Genomic DNA, 20,027 nt, shown 5'->3' with positions numbered 1-20,027 from the left:
TCGATCGCACAATGTTCGATATAATTAATTTATTTTCGATAACAAATTACATAATTTCTTGTTTTTCATGTTTTTTTTCGTTTTATTATAATATTCTTAATTTTATGTGTCCAAATCTCGGAATAATATTAGCCGTTTGAAATCCGCATGGGCACTCCGGCGGAGCACACTGCCGTATTGAAAGGGTTAAGCTCGAAGTTAGCATAAAACTTTTTTGCGCACGCACTGTTCTTTCGTCGCCATTTTGAAAACTTTTGCGCACCTGATGAAATCAACTCACAGAGTGTAAACAATACACAATAAACTATGTCTACGCAAAATTTCAATTAATTTTACCCAACGGATCAAAAGTTAGAACAATTTGAGTGTGCGGATTTTAAACGGTACACCCTTTATGCTTACGGATGGATGATTGTGCATTATGCATCTAGATGAATGATTGAAACGAATTCTATAAAATATAAGTGGAAAAACATTGTTTTATCAAAAATTGCTCAGAAATTGTGTTATGAATTATTCTTTCTGGTTCATTATGATTGTGAAAACACTTTTTGTGTCATGTTAATATATTTGATGAAATCACCTGGCATCCCTGGTTATGATGTTTTGTTTTGATTTGGTTGTAATGTAAGGAAAATTCTAATTTGAAAATCTGTAAAACAAATCTAAATACTGAATTAAATTTGATGGTTGCAGTTGAAAACATACATTACTTATGCGAATCTGATTTAGTCGCGAAACAATTTCTGAAGATAAAAGCGGACCAAAGGGATGCTTTAAATCAACAAGGTGAACGAACACATAAAAAAAAAGTTGATGGGTCTGAGCCTAGGGGCACGGACGAGATCTTGACATAGAACTGTGATTGTGTGTAGTTATTGCATTTAAATTGAGTTTTTCATTGTTCAAAATCTGTCTTTTTTTCTCTTTTGATACATCAAATGGATGCCCTGGAAAAACCGTTTCCTGTATGTACAGGTCGAACTCGATTATATATAATCGCAACTTTAATTTTCGAATCCAATACACAATCGAATCACAAAAAAAAACTATTTTTCTATTTATGTTTGACATTCATACATTAATGAGAAATTGTTTTCGTGAGATTCGATTATGTAGAGGATTCGAAAATAATTGTTGAAAAAAAATGGTCGACTGTATATAATCGAGTCCGACCTGTACTTGTATCCTTTAAACGTGTTTGATGACATAACGTGGTTGAATTCGGTACCGCATTCTGTTAAAAAATGTACACAAAAATACAATTAAAGCCATTACTACCCATTATCCTGTTTATTCAATCATGCAGAAGATGACAAAGAGTCATCATGTATCATTTTTAAACACAAGTCTAAATAGTTAAGACCTACATTAATAAAAGCCTGGTTCAAATCAAGATAATGCTATTTTTATATTATAGATAAAAATAGCATTATCTCCTTCGTTACCACGTTGTCCGGAATATTGTTTGTAATAACTTCATAGCTCTGTAAGATCGCGACTACTCAAGCTATCATAATCTGATTTACGTGGGTATACCCATTTATTGCATTTTCACATAACCAAACAACATACTCGATATTATGACATCCTGGACCACAATTACACAAATTGTTAGTAGTTATAAACACGATGAAAACGTGAATTGAGCACAAATTGATTGGACAACATACAATCTATATAAATAAAAATGTAAGGCAAAATCTGTTGGTAAGCGGAAAACCCGAAGAAGGGATGGTCCGATTTTATCCTCCTGTATTTTGTTGTATTCGTCTCTTCTCGTAGATCAATATAGTGGAGATAAAAATCAGAAAATTTCCGGAAAATCCTGAAGGAATGTCGGAAAATTCGGAAAATTGAATTCCCACATGTTCGAAAATGACATCATTATAAGCGTTGTCTGCCATTCGATATTTGCGCTATCGAACTTGATCTTTGTTCGTAAGTGGAAATGGATTTTCAGGCGAAATAACGCATTTCCATATCTCGTATCCTCTATAAATAAACTGGAAGGCCAAATGTGTTGGTAAGCGCAAAACCCGAGGAAGGAATGGTTCAATCTGAGTCATCTATTATCGTTGTATTCGTCTATTACCGTAGATCAATATAGCGGAGAGAAAAATCGGAAAATTCGGAAAATTGAATTCCCATATGTTCTACAATTAGCTAAACGTTGTTAGTCGATTTGATGTTGGCGCTAACGAAATTGATTTTTGTTCGAAAGTGGAAAAGGATTTTCAGACGGAATAACGCATTCCTATATCTTCTATCTATATAAACAAAAATGGAAGGCCAAATGTGTTGGTGTGTTCTAAACCCGAGGAAGGAATTGTTCGATTTGAGCTGTCTTTATTTTGTAATATTCTCTGTATCAAACATGTATTCCATGCAACGGAGAAACATGTTATTTCCAAATGCTTGAAGAATCTTGAACGATAATTGTGTCTGAAATTAATTTTAAATTATGAGGACGAATTTTTGTAGAAGTACTAGACAATTTATAGTAAAAGGAAATTGTAAAGGGTCAAAGGGTAATCAATCAATGAAGAGTTCAGTGATTGGACTCACTAACGTTCACTTAGTAAGAAAACGTGGATGTTCGAAAGTATTCCAATCAAAAAATCTATTTTGGGCGGGACGAAGTTCGTCAGGTCAGCTAGTATAATATAAAATTAATGCCTATTATCGGTAAATGGGAAATAATTCATTTTACGCATCAACTTTAGAATTTAGGCAGAAAGATTGCTCGTTGCGTCGGGAAGGAAGCAAGTGGGTAGTGCAATCGAAAGAAAACATACCCAATTAAATCGTCAAATTGTTAACTTTTTTTACTATATTCCCTGTTCATGTTTCAAGCAAAAAATATTCTGGATACATTTCCTGTCTAATGATATATAACACAACATATGTCGCAATAACCATTTTGAGTAATATGCGTTTGAAAACTCTTAATAAATCGTTACATTTTTCGTAGAGTGACCCCCCTATATAGAAATCAAAGGCATAGTCCTATGTCAACAAACTAGACGACTACTCTGTATCAGCGAGCGCGGCCGAACGGTCGGGTCAGACGAGCTACTCGTCTTTTATAGTCGGCTTCTCAAATATGAAAACAAACAAGACAAGCGCTCGTCTCTTTGTCTCGTCTTCTGGAATAGGGCCCTATGAATAGACTAATACCTAAACAGTTCGATACACTCTTCATGCTCTTTGTCAATTTCCCGATCGACATTATCGTCCATCAGGACATTTAATTTAATATGGAAGAGCAAGACAATGCAACATTCCATACTGCTAGTGGCACGGACGGAAACTTGACGTAAGACCTTGAGAACAATTGCCCATGAATTGAGTTTTTGTAATTGTTCGTAAATATGTAAATTTAACTTATCCAAAACTCCAAATAGTGGCTCTAGAAAAACCGTTTGTTATATGAACTGAACTGAACTTCTATGGGCCTTTATCGGCGATATTATCCTTATCTGAAAAATTGCCTGTGGTGAATCGTAATAATTATATCGTCAGGAGATTCAGATTAGATATCGTATGACCGTGAGTGTTTCCTCACGGTCATACGATATCTAATCTAATGTTGAAGAACTAATTTCTAAACGGTAACAGCGTTTGTAAACCTTCTGTAGTGAACTGATCCCAACGGGTGTTGCTTATTTATAGGGAAGGGAAAGGGAAATAAAAATGCGGATTTGGGGAAGTTCAGCTGGCCAAATAAAACCGTTAGCAAATCTTGAAAAGATGTCGCGAACTGGTATACGTGAGTGTACCCTTTCAGAACTCTCAATCGGCAACCAGATTAGTTTTTTCATGGCAACATTTTCGACATTTCCAACGTACTCAAGATCATATCCCACAGCAATAATGTAGAATGATTGTAGAACGATAGGTCAACCAATGGATTGAAAGCAACGAAAAAAACATTTTTTTTTTTCAATTTTCTTTCCCACAAGAAGATTATTTGTTTATCCAATTCATGAATTGTTCCGACTTGCTTCAGATTTTTTCTGATAATCATAAAGTATATAAATATTACAAATGAATTGAAAAAAATGCATTAAATTTAAATTTTACAGCTTTGGCAACAATCTAAATCAAAAATAAAAAAAAACTAATTTTAAATTAAAAATAGAACATACATTAATAAAAACACGTGTTACATGCATTTTGCTTGTGAATGACACTATCGTTATTTGTCTTTTCGTTTTAACGTAAAGCATCAAAATCCGAGCACTTAAGCGCTTACGACGATAATATCAACTACTAAAAAATATTGCGATACTATAACATGAGGCAGTACCATTCCAATAGGATTAGATGGCATTCGTGTAAGTTTTGAATCACAGAAATCCACACACAAAATTTGTAAATATCTTCGCTGTGTCGTGATTCAAATTTTCAATCACTATTCGAATTCCGGACACTTTTGTTCCAAATTCCGATCACATTTTACCAGTAACTGAACAAACAATATAATTCATGCGAAGTGGACCCAAATCATCTCGAAGTATTACTGTCCCTTGATGTTTCATTCTTCTCATTTTAAGATTCTAAGATTTTGGATTGCTCGTGTAGTATTGATATGTAGTTCATAAAATGACGAAATGAACCATTAATTAATAATATCATTCGAACAGATCAAAATGACGTATGTCACCACTCAAACATTACTGTAAAACAATATTTGAGGAAATTTTCTTCTAGAACCTCTAGAAATGTTATTTGGATAAAACTCGAAAAATCTTGTATTTATTGCTTCATATCCACGAAATCACCGATAAAAGATCATCGATAAAAGATAAATCGATGATGTCATTAATTGATGTGCATTGGGACACGTTTTCTGGTTACAAATCACTGCATCGAACCTAACCTCAATCTTCTGTCGTTTTTCTATCAATGCAAATTTTGACATTTCTGTAGCGTTTATTTTGACCATCTTCATGTACTTCGACATTTTGCTGAATAAAATAAAAAGGGATCAAAATAATAAACTTCGGCTTGACGTTTCTGTGTGGTTTGTTTCGTCTCCCATTCGTGAACATTTAAATAGGGGTATGTAGAATTTGAGACGAATGGTAGCTGAAACAAACCACGCTAAACTGACAAACTGACGGCTTCATGCACTGATTAGCACGTTCGTCGCCCAATGCGCCGTTTTTGAATTTCTCGCGGGGCACAAATTGCGAATGAGTTATTAAATGAAGATCAAATTTAGTTTGTAGACAACTTTTATATGATCTAGTGAATTTTGTTCTATTTGAAGACGAATTGACAACAATAGCACATGCCAAAGTCATATTATACGGGTTTCGCAAGAAACTGCAGTACAAACCTTCCGTACTATAAATTGATAAAAAGTATAGTATAAACATTATATTAATATGATTATCATTTTATTATTTTTCTACATATCCTATAGTTACATTTAGGTGCCTATTCTGTCAAATTCGTTTTAAAAATCCTATTCAATTTGAACGAGGAAAGTGTCACCCATATCTGGGTGACGGGGCGTCGAAAGTGTTAATGCAGTGAATTCCGGAATTCACAGCAGATCAAAAATATTTCTGAATCGATTCTATTGTTCAATTGAATCGTTCTAGATTAAACGCTCACGCAACAAATTTTAATAACTTCTACAAAAGTGAACCGATTTTTATTTAAAAAAAAACAAACACATTACGACTCCGATGCTGTTGAAAATCCGAGTTATTTCTTCTTTAAGTTCCTTTAAGTTGGCTTATTAACATAGGTCCTCCACGTAACCCCAGAGGAAGTAATCGACGACGAAAATGTTTAAATTTTTACCATAAGAGGGCAAATTTTCATTGAGGCTTCGGTTGCTCGATTAATACGATTTCACTAAAAATACACGTTCTTGTAAATTGTACACTTTGACACTAAAAACCATCCCAAAGCCAAATATTATCGTCCCGAAGAGGGGAATGCAGTGTTACCATCGACGGAGCGTAAAAATTTTTTATAAGGAGCTATTCGATTTTTTTTTTGCGTGAATTTTGGCATTAAAAATCTATTTCACTACATTTTAGACGTGGGACTACGTCTAACCGGAGTATATGGGGGGTACAATGAAAACCTAAACACAGAACATGCAGGAAAAAATTAAATATTCCGAATGCTTATAACTCGAACATTTCTTACTGGATCGGATAGATGTTTGCATCAATTGACGGGGAATATTTCTACGCTTCTATCGCAATTTATAAAATGTTATTTTTCATTAGATAAACAATTGAATAACTGTAAAATGTTAAGCGTAATCTAAACGCCGTAACTGCCTCGTTTTGATTGGCCCAATTTACGGTTTCCCCAATACAGCCATCGTAACCAAGCAGCCTTGGGGAAATCGGCAATGCAAATACATGGAAGTATGGGGATTTTTGTTTTCACCGAAATATGTTCCCTAACACGGACTTCAAAAACAAGCAGTGTTGGAAAAATTGGCATTGCAAATTCATGCAAGTCGGGGGTATTTTTGTTCTGACAGAAAAGTGTTTCCCCAACACAGACTTCAGAACCAAGATGTCTGAAGAAATTGGCTTGCAAATTCATACAGGTCTGGAGTATTTTTGTTTCGACTGAAATGTGTTTACCTAATACAGACTTCTAAACCAAGGTGTCTGGAAAAATCGACATTGCAAATAAATTCAAACTGCGAGTACTTTCGAACTCGCTTGCCTATGTGCAGACTAGAATATGTTAACATGGTCCTCTAAACTTAGTAACCCGGGAAAATCTTGCAAACATTAGAGGTAAATGAACATTCAAATTGAAAGGCTCTATAATATAAAAAGTATAAGTTGAAGTTGTCGATTCATGCAAGCCGGGGGTACTTTTGCACCCGCATGTTATTATGCACTCCGAAAAGTGTTTTCCTAACACGGATTACAAAAACGGGTACGAACACAAAACTTTGGTTTTTCAAGATTGCATTGAAGGATATGCCTTTATAACTTCTGCTCACTGAATTTCTGGCACTGAGTGCCTGAAGTTCATCAAATCAACCAAATTCGCGGATCGAGAAGTACGTACACTCGAGAGATGCAAACTTCAGATGGCAATGTAAAATAAAATAATCGTTTAATAATTTTTCTGTTCACATATTTTGTCTTAGGCATCATACCAAACGTAAAAGGACTATCATTAAATTTACTTGTAACGAAGAACACAACCTATCACAATTACATGGCGTTTATTCAATCTTTTTACTCACAAAGCAAATATATTGAATTCGATTGAATCCGTAAAATGTTTCATTCAATCAAAAATTTATTCAATACAAACAAATGATTGCTAAGCTAAGCTAGTCCCACGTCAACTTTGAGGTTATATCATAGATATAACCCACCCATATTTTTGGTATTATTCTTCAGTATTTGACTTCTTATATCAGGCTTCCCAACAATATTTTCGTATCAAGTATCAAGTTTTTTTTCTGCTCGAGAAAGCATTTTTGGAAAAAATGTGCATAGCAAACATACTTGCAAAGTAAACACTAGCGTGTATATGCATTTTATGCAAAGTATGCAGTATCTCATTTTATTACGTATTATACGTCAAATGGAAGAGTTTAGATCATGCACAATATTAATGTTATTTAGAATGAAAATCCTTTTAGTGACCATGAGAGCCTAATATCCAATTGATGTAAACGGAAGCAAGTTTACGTGGGTTTTATATTCAAATCAATTAAAGTCAACGGATCACATTTACACAATGACAATCTGATCTTTAGAATGACGATTTTAATCCTACGCATAACAATTGGAGAAGTTGAGTCAGATTTTTAGAAGAAAACAATGATCGGCTTTTTTCTTTTTTGGTGGCGTAGACAAACAGAATTTGCTTCTATTGAATCACCAAGCAGGCAACGAGCATCACTACATTTTCTGAACGTGACTGTATTCCTCGGTGTTCGCTCAAGTTCTTTTTCTCTAGAACTGAGAGAACAATAAACAGCGGTTGATATCGGAGGATTTTTGGGCAAGCAAAGGCGTGAAATGGGTTTGAACGACTACTGGCTTCTGCAAAACGGAGCAATATGCCACATTATCAATGCATTGCAACGATAATTTTCGGTTTACACTAACAGTCCAATTAGTCTAGGAGAGTTCAAAGACAACTTAAGATCTGAATTGCAGCAATATAAAAAGCTTACTGTTATATAGACAAGAATGGCGATTATTAAATGGATGTGGATTTTTGAAAAAATATCTAGAAAATTATCGAGAAGTCCTATACATATGATGTCAACGTAAAACGATACAGATAAACAGAAAAACACAGAACAAAAGAAGTTTGGTTCCTTTTTATTATCATGGTAAAGTAAATGAAACACGGCAAATTTTCCTTGCACAACTTCTGAACAACCAATGCCTAATGCGTCGGTGTTGAATCCTGTAAAGCAGAATCATTCTTCTCCAAATATTACTTTGGCATAAGGAAGCTAAAAATGCTTGCGGTGTTTCCTATTTATTCAAAATCAGCAGCAAATTACAGATAGATTCAATAAACTAATTGGGGTATCCGTACCCGTTTTGTAACGCAACAGAGCACGTGCCTGCTTCTTCAAAATTGAATCAATTAATGCTGTGAATGTTGCTTCCTCGAAGCACTTTCGAACTGACATCACTTTGCCAAAACTGAGTTTTCTTTCATTATTCTCTTAATTGAAAAACAATGAATAATTAACGAGATCGCTGAACATAATCGTTCTTAAAAACTTGCTTTAAGTGAGGAGAAACTTTTTCTGTGTCAAGCAATAAAATGCCACTAAAAGAAGAATAACAATTAGATCATGAACTGTTGGAACATTTAGAGTGAAAAAACGAACTTCGAGACGTCAGGGTCGGCATATAAAGTAGTCTTCTTTGAACAAACTTTCTTCGGAATGTTATATCAAGTTATATATATGTTTTGCACCACTTCCGGGAAGATTCTCGATAATTTTAAGATAAAATTGATTGCGAGCTCACGATTCATCATTATACTTATTTATGTAACTTCAATTTTAAGTATGCGACTATCTGAACATTTCAACGTTTCCGTACAAACAAAATAAACACGCAGAATTCCAGAAAAAGTTTAATTAAGTTGTAATGGCTAATTGTCCCAATTTCATTCTCTTGCTGCGGTCGGTCGATCTTATATGTATTCAAAACATGATTTCACTTTCAACTCTCAGCGGGAAATCGTCTACGTTTTTCTACGTATTGATTGCTATTCCTCGTTCTGTTGTATTCAGACTCCCAGCGGCGAATTTCCCTATCTTCCATCTTTCATACATCAGTATAGAATTCTATCAATGAATGGAGTCTCCTGAGACCGACTCGCACTTAATAATCGCGATCCATTGAATGACTGTTCTTAACGATTCCAGTCACTGTTCTCATCGCTTCAATTTCTCTTTCGGCGAGATTGACTTTAATCTCCATTAGCGAAGTTCAGAATGGTTTAATTGTTATCGCTGTGGTCGAAGGGTCTCCTTTCATGTTTTCGCTCGCACAAAACTCGCGACTGGTTGGGTTCATGGGCCTCTCCGTCGCTGCTCGACGAAGAATCATCATCATCAATGAACTAAATCAATTTAAAGTAATCTGATTTAATTAGGTCCGATGGGTGCCGCAATTTACGGAATGGCATAATTGGACATGAAATTATGACCCAGACACAAGGGGTCAGTGATTCATGCGAAGCAACACGCAACCATTTGGGTGAGCGGTATGTGACCTAACGCAATCTATTAGGGAAGAATCGTTGTTGCTGCGCTCACTCCCACTATGGCGGAAGATGTGTCACACACAGTAAGCGCCCAGCGTCGAGTGAAAAACATAAACACTCTGTCCGAATGTGACACTAGTCACCAATTAAGTCAGCCAGTTTATGAGTGTGGCGGAAATTGGCACCGACAACGAGAGTCCAGATCCAATTAGTCTGAGAAAACAAATGATTTTCCGCTACTGGCGGGTTCACACTTTAGGGGTGCCGGGTTTTGTGGTGTTGATTACAATCAACATATGTTTGTTTTAACCTTTGTGTGCGCATTGTTTAGGTTCAAATACAAAAACATTTGAATGAATCATAGATAAAAACAGACATCCCTAAATCGGTTAACACTGACACACTTTCAATGCTGAGGAAATGTAGAGGAAAAGGTCATGACACATGCCTAATAAATAATTCAATTAACACACTCTGACACCATTCCCGTTTCGTCTCGGGATGCGTTCGAGTAGCGGATGAGGATTGTCCATGAATGATCTCGCAACCGTTTCGGACTTACAATTAACGCTTACCTTTATTATTTGGGTAACTGCCGGATTTTCTAGAATCCCTTGCAGGAACACAAGATCGGTTTCGTTCGCTTCCGATTTTCCATTCAGATCTTCCAAATTTTCACGAACGTGTTGAAAAGCAGCTGAAATCGAGTAAAAAAACCTACTGTTAGTGCTATTATCATTATACCCACTTTTTTGGCTGAAGTAATTTGTTTGAAAGTGTTATCACATTCAACGATAATGTCTCTGGAGGCTTCATTATTGCTCTAACCGGGTAAACCCATTACTTCGCCACCAAATGTAGAAACGTGCCACACAAAACTTCAACAAACCAAGCGCACATACACTCGAGAACGAGAATCCACGAACCAAGTAGGGGGAATTAGGGTAAAACCGACACTCTAAGGATTTCCACATATTTCCAAGATCTACTATATGTCTTAGACTTCAAATCGTTACAGAACCTCTCTTCAAATTCAACTGAAACATTCTACAGTATCTCTTGATCATTTTTTGATTAGTACTCGAATTTTGATAGAATATAAAAATTGATATTTTTAGGTGAAATAAATGGGAGTAGGGTGAGATCGACACCCTGTCGGGTAAAATCGACACCTTTGAAAAAACGAATTAAATATCTATATACTATGTGGACACTTTAGGATCCCAGCTTAGGTGAGCATCCACGTGAAATATGCCGATGGGCGTTAAACGAAGGGATACCATGAGCTCTGGCTTTTTCTGTTGACATGCCCGATTCAACGTTGATTCTGGCTGTTTTATTAGTTCAGCTCTTCCATTTTATCTTTCGAATATAAACACGAGACATCTACAAAAAGTGAGAACGCATTTTTCCTGTCTATGAAACACAAACCAGGTGTCGGTTCTACCCTGATTGAAGGTGTCGGTGTTACCTCGAAATTTCAAAACAATCTTTTCGAGAATTGATATGCAACAACACCACCTCCCGTCTCACAAATTACATTGAATAATGATCTACGATGAATTAAGCTCATAAAAGTATCGAATTTTCTACAATTTTCCGACTTAAACACTTAAATTCCACGAGCGAAATTATACATGAGCTGTCTCATGTTTGCTGGCCGGTTCTGTTTTATTGTTTGTTTTGACAGCAAAGCGACTTCCACATATGTGAGGTACCTCGAAACGTAAGAAATGACAAGTGTGTACAGGGGACATCGGAATTTTTCCAAAAAATTGCTTCTAACTGAAAAAATCAGTGAATGTCGGTTTTTCCCTGATTTCCCCTATAAGAAATGGTAGGGAAAAAACCATCATCTAGACTGCCGTTAGAGAAAAGTTTCTCCTTCCCACATAAATTGAGCAGAATAAGTTCAGAAGAGCACCAAAAATATCACGAAGTCAAGCATGTAGACAATGTTTCTTTTTCACTGTCGAAAACCTCACTTTACTTTCCTATATACGTACGATGCCGGCAAACTTCTTGAGATAGTTCGTACAAATTCGAAGGAGTTAAAGGCTAAGAAGGGCATGCAGGGTACGCTCAAAAATATCGTTTATCATTCATGAAGTCAGATGCCTCCGATAGCGTGATGTCTTTCAATGTGTATCTTTGTAGTTATTTCTATGTTATCTCAATGGAATTTATTAGGTCGAATCATCAGTATCATTCGTTTAGCAATCAAACATGTTTTCTTATTTTTGCAAGTAATGATGAACACTTGTTGATAAATTGTTTCAGTCACCGGGACAAACATATCTTTTTTTAATGACGAAAGAATTCTTAGTTAATCTTCTGTAAACTGTAATGTAAGCTGCATAGCACAATTACTATTCTTCATCGGAATGTTATGTCTAGTTAAATGCCCTTCAGCATCACTTTACATCGTGTATGTAGAGGTATTAGCTAATTTAGCATCTTTTGACGTAGGACCATGTCTTACATTAAGGGTGCCAAATCAGAAAACAGATCACGTTTTATGAAATAAAATTAACGTTAATAACTATTTTTTCTGCGAACGGATTTTAACGATTCACATACCAATCGAATCGGAAATTTTCTAAGATTTGTTTAATATGCTATACGTTACAATCCCCTAGTCTGTATATGGTTTAAATTGATGAAAATTGGAAGCATTCCCATTTCCCCTTACATTTGTTCTGTTCATTTGTGTGCTTTCCCAAACAGAGCTGTCAATAACGGGCAATTTATGCAGCCGCTAGAATAGAAACAACGAAGGGGGATAGCTGAGGAATATTTTCTTCATTCTTCGCGAGGTCACCGACTGAACAACACCGTTGCTGGGCGAGCTGAACCGCGAGGGATCAAGTTCCTTTCTCAAGGCAATGGAGGTGAACGAGTAGGAAAATTTTCCAAGGTTCTTTTTGAAGACTAGAGATGAATGAACTGAAAAGTTTAAAGTCTCCTTATTTCAATAAGAAGAGGAAGAAAAAGAAGGAAAATTCTCAGAATCTTCTGCGCCCGAAACAACAAAGGTCGCTTATTCTGCTCGTTTTTTTTTGTTTTATGTTTCCCTCTCGAGCTGTGAACGCTAGCGAATATTTCACTTGAAGTGCATCTGGCATTGCAATTAACACAATCCGAGCCATGGCAAAGCAGGGGAAAAAGGAGAAGAGTGCAAATGATTATAGGTCGCTTCTAGCCCTCAGTGTTTGGCTTTTTGTGTGTTGCTTGTTTTCATTGCGCGAAACTTAGAACCTGTTCACTTCCTGTACATGTGAATAGCACACCTTCGATACTTTTAGTCGCCATTCGTATTTGCTCTCGTGCGCATCGGTTTTGTTATGATGCTACAAGCTCCTAGCTTTGTTGACGGTTTTGACCGAGAGTCGAGAGCCGATTTTCCATACACGGTCATTCTCGCGATGCTTCATTTTTGTCGCTGCAACTGTGTGCATCTGTTAGACGCGTGTTTGATGCTCGTTGAATGACGATGCACGGAAGATGCCTCTCGTTAAATACTCAGCACAATACGTGCATTGATATAAAGAAACGAAGTGCGTCATATGACCAATTAGTGTATTGTTCTCGCAAAGGCAACAAATAGTCGTTGCTTTTCGAAATGATTCTACAAAACCACGCAAGTCATTAAACCTTTTCAGGAACTTTGTACCAAAGAGTTATTTATGAAATTTCGACGCATTCGCAAATAATATCCGAAATTGATAAACCAACAAATTTAAAAAAAAAAGATTGCGTAGTCCTACGTACTAAGCGGTCGCATCTCGGATACAACCCCTCGAATCTTTTATACGATTTTTTTCCAAACTTAGTCTAGACTTAATCTTGAATGATCGAAACTGCTTTACACTTTTATTATGAACTAGCTGACCCGGCAAACTTCTCCCCGCCCAAAATTTGTTTTTTGTTATCAACACCTTCAAACATTCACGTTTTCTGGCTATGAGCAAGTTCATGAGCCCAATCGCAGAACTGTTCATTGATTGATCTTCTATTCGACCCCGTTGAATTTACCTTTTACTATAACATTCTTAGTATTTCTAACAAAACTCATCATTATAATATCAGATTATTTCCAGACATAATTCACGTTCAAGATTTTTCAACCACTTGTAAATAACATGTTTCTCCGTTACATGGAATAAATGTTTTATACAGAAAATATGATAGAATAAAGACAGCCCTAAATCAGACAATTCTCTCCTCGAGTTCTGCTCTCATCAACACATCCGGCGATCCTTTGGACGTAGAACTACGTCTTTCAGGAAGGGTGCCAAATCAGAAAACAGGTCACGTTTTTATGAAATAAAGTTAACGTTAATAACTATTTTCACTGTGAACAAATTCTCATGAGTTGCATACCAATCGGATCGGAAATTCTCTAAGATTTGTTTGATATGCTATACATTACAATTCGCTAATCTATAAACGGTTCAAATTCATGAAAACTGGAAGAACTTCCTTTTTTCCCATACATTTGTTCTGCCGATTTGTGTGCTAACATTTCTTAACAGATCGGAAAGATGTTTGCATCAATTGATAGGAAATATTTCTACGCGTCTATCACAATTAAAAAAATGTTATTTTTCATGAGATGAACAATTGAATAACTGTAAAATGTCGAGCGTTATCTAAACACCCTAACTGCCAAGTATTGATTGGCCCGATTTACGGTTTCCCCAACACAGACTTCCAAATCGATGTACCTGTGGAAATCCGCTTCGCAAATATACATGCAAGTCGGGGGTATTTTTGTTCCCAACCGAGCTGTGTTTCCCTAACACGGACTTCTTAATTAATATGCCTGGGGGAATCCGCTTTGCAAATAGATGCAGGTCGGGGGTATTCTTTGGCGTTTAGTACTCTTGTACTAGTTTGTCGTTTTCTATTACAAATTTTCGATGCATTGTAAAATAATATTCGAAGTGGTAAACAAGTGGATTGCATAATATAATTGCGTAGTTCTACGTCGAAAATATGCGGTCGTGTGCTAGATACAACCCCTTACAATTTTTTTGTTGGTATAGATAGAAGAAGTTATAGGAGTGCGTCTCATCACATTAAATTCCAATTCCAGTTTCGAACAAAGATCAATTTCGCTAGCGGAAACATCAAATGGACTAACAGCACTTGTCACTATGTAATTGTAGAACACATGGGAATTAAATTTTCCTTTTTTCCTACAAAGTTTTCCGAAAATTTTTACTTGTCATGTTTGGTTAGAATATTTTTGGTTGGAATATGTGTAATATTTTTATGGGACCCCTCTTCATTCCAGAGAAGGGAGGGGTGTCATACCATTATAGAAACATTTCTCATACCCAAAAACCTCGAGTAATGCAGAAGTATGTGTTTCGTTTGGCTGGCAGCCCCCCTTAGAGAAGAGGAGAGGAGTGTATTCACCATAGAAACGTTTCGTGACCCGTTAAACCTTCACATGTCAAATTCGGCTCCATTAGCTCCGGCTTAGTTAGTTTTCGAGTTATGCAGAAATTTGTGTTTCATTTGTGTGGCAGCCCACCCTTAGAGAGCGGAAGGAGTGTCTAACCACCATAGAAATACTTATTACATCCTAAAACCTCCATATGCCAAATTTGGTTTCGTTTGCTTGATTAATTCTCGAGTAATTCTGAAATTTTTGTTTCATTTGTATGGCAGCCCCTCCTTAGAGAGGAGGGGGGAGAGTCTAACCATCGTAGAAATATTTACTGCATCCTAAAACCTCAGTATGCACAATTTTGTTTCATTTGCTTGATTAATTCTCGAGTAATGCAAAAATTAGGGTTTCATTTGTATGGCAGCCCACCCTTAGAGAGGGGGGAGGGGTCTCAAACTATAGCGAAATATATATATATATATATATATATATATATATATATATATATATATATATATATATATATATATATATATATATATATATATATATATATATATATATATATATATATATATATATATATATATATATATAATAGATCCTTTTATACTCGCATCCATCATCGAGCCGAAACTTAAATGTCCATAAGTAACAATAAGATTGGCTGCATTGACAGTTAAATCGATACCGAACCGAAGAACGAATCACGCACGAGTTCGAGTTCGAGTAACATAGAAAAAGTATGGGAAATGTGAATACTTTAATTTTTCTATTAATAACAATTCAATGAAAGTTGAAGTATCGTAATTATAGGCAAAACAAACCTCGGAGAAATTCCATTTCTAATGAAACTTAACGGGGGTTCGGGTTCGATTCCCGTTCTGGTCGGGGGAATTTTTCATCAAACAAATTTCCTCCGTTTTTGCAGTGTGGTCACGCGTATTCTAGAGCTTGCCACTCAGAATGCATTCAAGGTTATTTGGCATAGAAATCTCAACTAACTACTAATAAAAATGACGCAAGTAATATACAGGGTTTTCCATTTCGGGCTTCCGAAAGTATACAGCCCTGCGCCGTTTGACATAGCTGTCAACCAAAGCGTCATATCGTTAGTTGAATGTCTGCCATTTTACAATATGGATCGTTTTAGCATCGCACAACGTGTTAATTTTGTTAAATTATTCTATAAAAATTATGAAAAACCGGCAAATGTTTTTCGATTTTGGTCGTCATGGACGGCCTACAGAGCACACAATCGCTAATGTAGTGCGTAAATTCGAGCAAACTGGATCCGTAGCGGATATTGTGAAACCTGTGCATCATCGTAATGTGCGTTCGGTCGAAAATATTTCTGCTGTTGCAGCCAGTGTGGAGGATGACCCGATTGTTTCGATTCCACGACGTGCTCAGCAATTGGGCTTGTCGAACACATCATTGTGGCGAATTTTGCATTTGGACTTGTACCTACATCCATATAAAGTCCAACTGGTTCAAAAATTAGAGCGTGGTGACCATGGAATGCGTCGGGCATACGTCGATTGGGTGAACGAACAACAGCAGCAAAATGCTGAATTTTCGCATCAAATTTTCTTCAGCGATGAGGCACATTTCGAGCTCGGTGGCTATGTGAACACCCAAAATTTCCGCATATGGGGCTCAGAAAATCCACACGTGATTGTTGAGAGGCCGTTGCATCCGCCAAAAGTCACTGTTTGGTGCGCAGTATGGTCTGGTGGAGTCATCCGGCCGTATTTCTTTGAAAATGAGGACGGCGAGACGGTAACTGTGAATGGTGAGAGCTATGGCCGCATGTCAATCGATTTTTTTTTGCCACAAATTGAAGATATGGATACGGATGACATGTGGTTTCAGCAGAACGGCGCCACGTGCCACACAACACGACCGAACATGGCCATATTGCGAACGAAATTTGAGGGACGCATAATTTCGCGTTTTGGTGATGCCAATTGGCCGTCCAGATCATGCGATTTGAACACGCTAAACTTTTTTTTTGTGGGGTTATGCGAAAGACCGTGTCGATGCCAACTCTCCGCAAACTCTTGAACATTTGAAAGACAACATTCGTGAATTTATGGCCGAGATTCCGCCCCATATGTGCTGAAAAGTCATCGAAAATTACCTGTTTCGGATCAAGGTGTGCGAGGAAGCCCTAGATGTACATTTGAATGATGTTGTATTTCACACATATGGTAAAACCAAACTTTAATTTGAAATAAAAGTTTCATCGAAATTCGAATTCTAAGTGTGTTTTATTTCAATTTATTTTCGGAATTTAAAGTTGGAAAACCCTGTACTATGTTGAGACGGCGAAGTTCCTCTAGGAACGTTAGTGCCATTTAAGAAGAAGACATGCTACAGCTAGCACTGCACATATAATTTTTATATGAAAACCACACATCAAAAAACATTTTTCAGTGAATACATATCTAAAGTTTACAAAAATAATAAATAAATCTAATATATTTTTCATATTATTACGGAAAGTTATGCATCACTGCTCTTTGAAGTAAAAATAATTCAATGCGACTGCAACGAGTTAATTGTGTTCCAGAATACTTTTTCTACCTTGTTAATTATTTACTAGTGAAGACGAACATACTTCACGAAAACGAAATATTTTTTTTCTACTTGTGAAATTGAAACAAAAAAAAATGAAACCCCCGCGATTTGTCTTAAAATCGTTGGAATTCCAATGTTGCAACTGTGGCATTATAACACATCCTTCACCATTCTTAATGGTACTAAAAATATCACTCTACGAAAGTTTCGAGAAGCATCCAATAAACACATTCCATCAAAAACATAAAGTAAAACCATTGCATACTTCTGAGACGATAATATGTTTGAAAACGCGAGCAGCATTTCCGCTAACGCCTCGTCGTTCAAAACGACAAAAACCACATAAACGCAAAAGAATGGACTACCCATAATATGAACATTATTCAGGAAATTATTATTTGTTTACGATGAAATGAAATGTGATTATAAACGGAGATCTAAACCAGTGAAAGGCTTTAACGGCCCATCTCAGGAAAGGGATCACTCATCCGCGCCGTCAAAATTAGCTCCTCTTTGAAAACGATTTCAAAGCATCGCAAACAGTTTATTTGATTTCACTTCCCGAATGGAATCATCATTTGCGTATTCCGCCCGTCGATCGTCAGAGTGGAAATTTATTACCCAGTCCATGATTACCGTTGCTGCTCCTGATGAAAAGTTATGACGTTTTGGGGCAGGGGAGAACAATCATTTTTCATTTAACCCCCACCCACAAAATCACGCACTCGCCTGCCTAAATTTGTCCGATGAGTGTTTGGAAGGTTCTCAAAAGTGAACCAGAAGCAGCATGATTAATGTCGGAGAACGCAACGGTCAGCATCCAGTGTGCGTGTGTGAGACCCGAAAAGCATTACTGTCATCGTAAACGTGATTGATGCCGGCAGGTCCTGCTGGGGAGCACTTTTGGGCGTGGGGGGCACGGAAATGTAACGCATGCTGTAAAAGAAACCAATGTTTTTGCTTGCTCTCCATGTCGGCTGATATATGTCAGCACGACACATTGTTGTTCCGTTGGATGTTTGCACGCAAATCTGTCACCGATGTTTGTATCTGAATGCGTGGCAACAAAGTAACAATATTTCCTTCGTGATAAATAGGAGTTTATGCTTTTCGGTACCGACTGGCGGCTTTATGTACCACCGATCACACACACATTAACCTACGTAACGAGATACACTCAAATATTGTTTTGTCACATCCGATGATATTTATAGAACTCATAAATCAGTATTTACAAATCACGGGCCAGATGAAAAATGACTGCGTTGCTGCTCCTAATAGCTTGTACTTGAATGCTGGCGAAGTACAGATATAGATGTTTATGGCTGCGTAGAGGAAGAGAGTTGTTTTTGTTCAGCACTAGAAAAACAACATCGAGACGAAATTTTGATATCTGTTTGTGAATCAAAGAGCAACAGATATAATCTTATTTTGTTTTGAGGATTTACACATTCCAACATAGTATTCGTTGTTGTTTGTTGTTGTCATGTGAAGGTTGACATAACAGCTGAATGAGGAAAATGTTCAATTTTCCTCATGCTTCAATATAATTAAATGTTGAAAAAAATACAACGTCTCAGAGTACAAGCAAATTATGATGTTTCCATACAAGACTAAAGTTGAAAATCTAACACACTTCAACAAGAATATGCTGATAATATATTATCATTAACCACAGTTTACGAAGATACTTTACTTTAACACTTTCCGAAGGAAGGAAGGCAACTTTATATCTCCATAAATCTAAGTCTTCCGATGTTTTTTTTCCGTCATCCGAATCCCTAATGTTTTCCGAGCCAGGAAAAATCGCTCTGTATGTATGGTTCTAGCATTGGATACATTTTCCAAAATGGCTTCTTCGAAATAATGTGCGATGCAGGGTAAGACTAAGTGCCTTCAATTTTCGGTATGACGCTACGGTATTATTTCAAATATTCGACATATACTGATGGGCGCGAAAAAATCCACCCCATTTGAAATCAAAGTATTCCAATATTAAGAGTTTTCAGTACTCCAGTCAATGCTACGTAAAAGTAGGTAATTAATAGACTTTTTTGCCTTTTCAGTATCATTGATTTATTTTTTTTTTTTGAAAAAACAAAAATGACTTTTGTTCGTAAATGGGTACTTGTAGGGAATGACATGAAAAATCTACTTCATGGTTTATTTCAAAATAATAATGAAAACAAATAAAAACATATAATTAATAGTCAATATGATCCCCTTTGGCTTCGATAACCAACTGACAACGCTTTGGCATATTTTCCATGTGGTTCCGGAGGTGTTGGGGGTC

General features: G+C 36.5%; 1 protein-coding gene across 6 annotated transcripts in view; it reads right to left on the bottom strand.

The window, feature by feature from the left end:
• LOC129773409 (protein PALS2) overlaps window positions 1–20,027 on the bottom strand; it is a 146,335-nt gene that overhangs the window by 51,760 nt on the left and 74,548 nt on the right. For all 6 annotated transcript variants that reach the window (XM_055777007.1, XM_055777009.1, XM_055777008.1 and 3 more), the window contains exon 3: window positions 10,329–10,450. In XM_055777007.1, the coding sequence (XP_055632982.1) occupies window positions 10,329–10,450 (122 nt within the window). The remainder of the gene's footprint in view (window positions 1–10,328; window positions 10,451–20,027) is intronic.

Source organism: Toxorhynchites rutilus, chromosome 3, assembly GCF_029784135.1.
Source record: "Toxorhynchites rutilus septentrionalis strain SRP chromosome 3, ASM2978413v1, whole genome shotgun sequence".
NCBI lineage: Eukaryota > Metazoa > Arthropoda > Insecta > Diptera > Culicidae > Toxorhynchites > Toxorhynchites rutilus.
The sequence above is the reverse complement of the archived record's forward strand: the minus strand, read 5'-3'. Positions and strand labels throughout refer to the sequence as shown.